The sequence below is a fragment of the Octodon degus genome, unplaced genomic scaffold (genome assembly GCF_000260255.1).
Source record: "Octodon degus isolate 3935 unplaced genomic scaffold, OctDeg1.0 scaffold00101, whole genome shotgun sequence".
Lineage (NCBI taxonomy): Eukaryota > Metazoa > Chordata > Mammalia > Rodentia > Octodontidae > Octodon > Octodon degus.
Window position 1 is genome coordinate 2890279 of NW_004524677.1, and position 1557 is coordinate 2891835.

At 35.6% G+C, this 1557-nt stretch overlaps 1 protein-coding gene across 4 annotated transcripts in view; it reads right to left on the minus strand.

Moving 5' to 3' along the window:
* The window catches only part of Lrba (LPS responsive beige-like anchor protein), a 752085-nt gene that overhangs the window by 173217 nt on the left and 577311 nt on the right, over positions 1-1557 (minus strand). For all 4 annotated transcript variants that reach the window (XM_004638688.2, XM_023723655.1, XM_023723657.1 and 1 more), the window contains one exon: positions 553-665. In XM_004638688.2, the coding sequence (XP_004638745.1) occupies positions 553-665 (113 nt within the window). The remainder of the gene's footprint in view (positions 1-552; positions 666-1557) is intronic.

A 1557-nucleotide genomic window follows, 5' to 3' on the forward strand; every position in this document is an offset into this window, starting at 1 on the left:
GTACTTCTCCATGATTCTTTTCATCTTTCTTTCTTTCTTTCTTTCTTTCTTTCTTTCTTTCTTTCTTTCTTTCTTTTTTTTTTTTTTTTTTTTTTGTGGTACTGGGGAATGAACTCAGGATCCTGCGCTTGCCAGGCAGGTGCTTATTCTACTGAGCTATCTCTCCGGCCCTCATGTTTCAATAAAAATAGGGGATACTACTTGCTTGAATGGATGTAGAAAAACAAACATATCAGTATCTTTAATAATCAAGTTTATCATGCACATTAAATTTCATAGTTTTGAGCTTCAGAACCTTGAAATACATTTAAAAGATATATATATATATTTCTGCCCCCCCCCCCCGGAAACACGCATTGGACTCAGACTCTTGCACTTGCCAGGGAAGCGCTTATTCTACTGAGTCATCTCCCCAGCCCCAAAAGGTAAATATATTAAAGGTTCAATTACAGTGAAAATACAGTGAAAAGATCTGTTAAAGTAGGTGAAAATTATGAATGAGAATTATATTAATATGCAAGATAGTATTTCAGAAAATTGCTGAGAAATTACCTTAGACAAATCTCTGAAGTTGCTTGGCAAGGTAAGATCCAGTTCTTCTGACTCATAGTTAGTGATGACCCAGGGAAACACAGGATACTGATTTAAGTCATTATAACCCCGGCCTGAGAGTAGAGAAAAAAATCAGTCACTTTTACTTTAAAATGCAATCACAAGCAAGTTTAGTAATAGAATTACTAAAAACAACAACAGAAAGAGAGAAACAGAGATAAAAACAGAGAGGGGGGGCACTAGAGAGAGCATGTAGGGCACTGAACATGAAAGAAAAGCATTCTGTCACGGAGTTTACCCTGCTTCTCTAGTGTTTAACAACTAATGACTTTTGAGGGGCAAGGTTTTTCATAATAATCTCATACTCTTCATAATAATCCTATGAAATTAGTATCACTCTCAATAGATGAGACACAAAAGATTAGGTGGGGCCTCAATCACAGAACAAGCAATAATCAAACCATATTTACATCTTGATACCTTGATGCTAAAACTTTCTGCTCTTGACCACTCTGTTATTATGTGAAAGACTAGCCCTAATAAAATGCTAAGGATTGAACTCAATGCCATGCACAACTTAAACACATACTTTGTCCCTGAACTACATTTCTAGCCCTCAGAGATTTTTTTTTTAAAAAATTAGTATATGTAAAATTTTATACATATAGTATCTTGATCATTTCCCCACTTCCCCTTCTCAAGAAAAAGTCTATTTCCTTGCTTCCTATCTCTTTTTTAAGACAAGGTCTTGCTGTATAGTTCAGGCCAGCCTTGAACTATGTAACCCAGGTTGGCCTTAACTCACAGCAGTCCTCCTGCCTCTGCTTCCGGAGTGCTGCGATTACAAGAATGTGCCACCACACCCAGAACCTATCATCTTCCTTTTATTTTACTCTTTAATTTATTTATATCTTGGGTTTCTCTAGAGAAAAGAAAAACTATAAAGTATTTGATTATCTGTTCTGATTTATTTCACTGAATACTATGGCCTTAAGAACCATATAT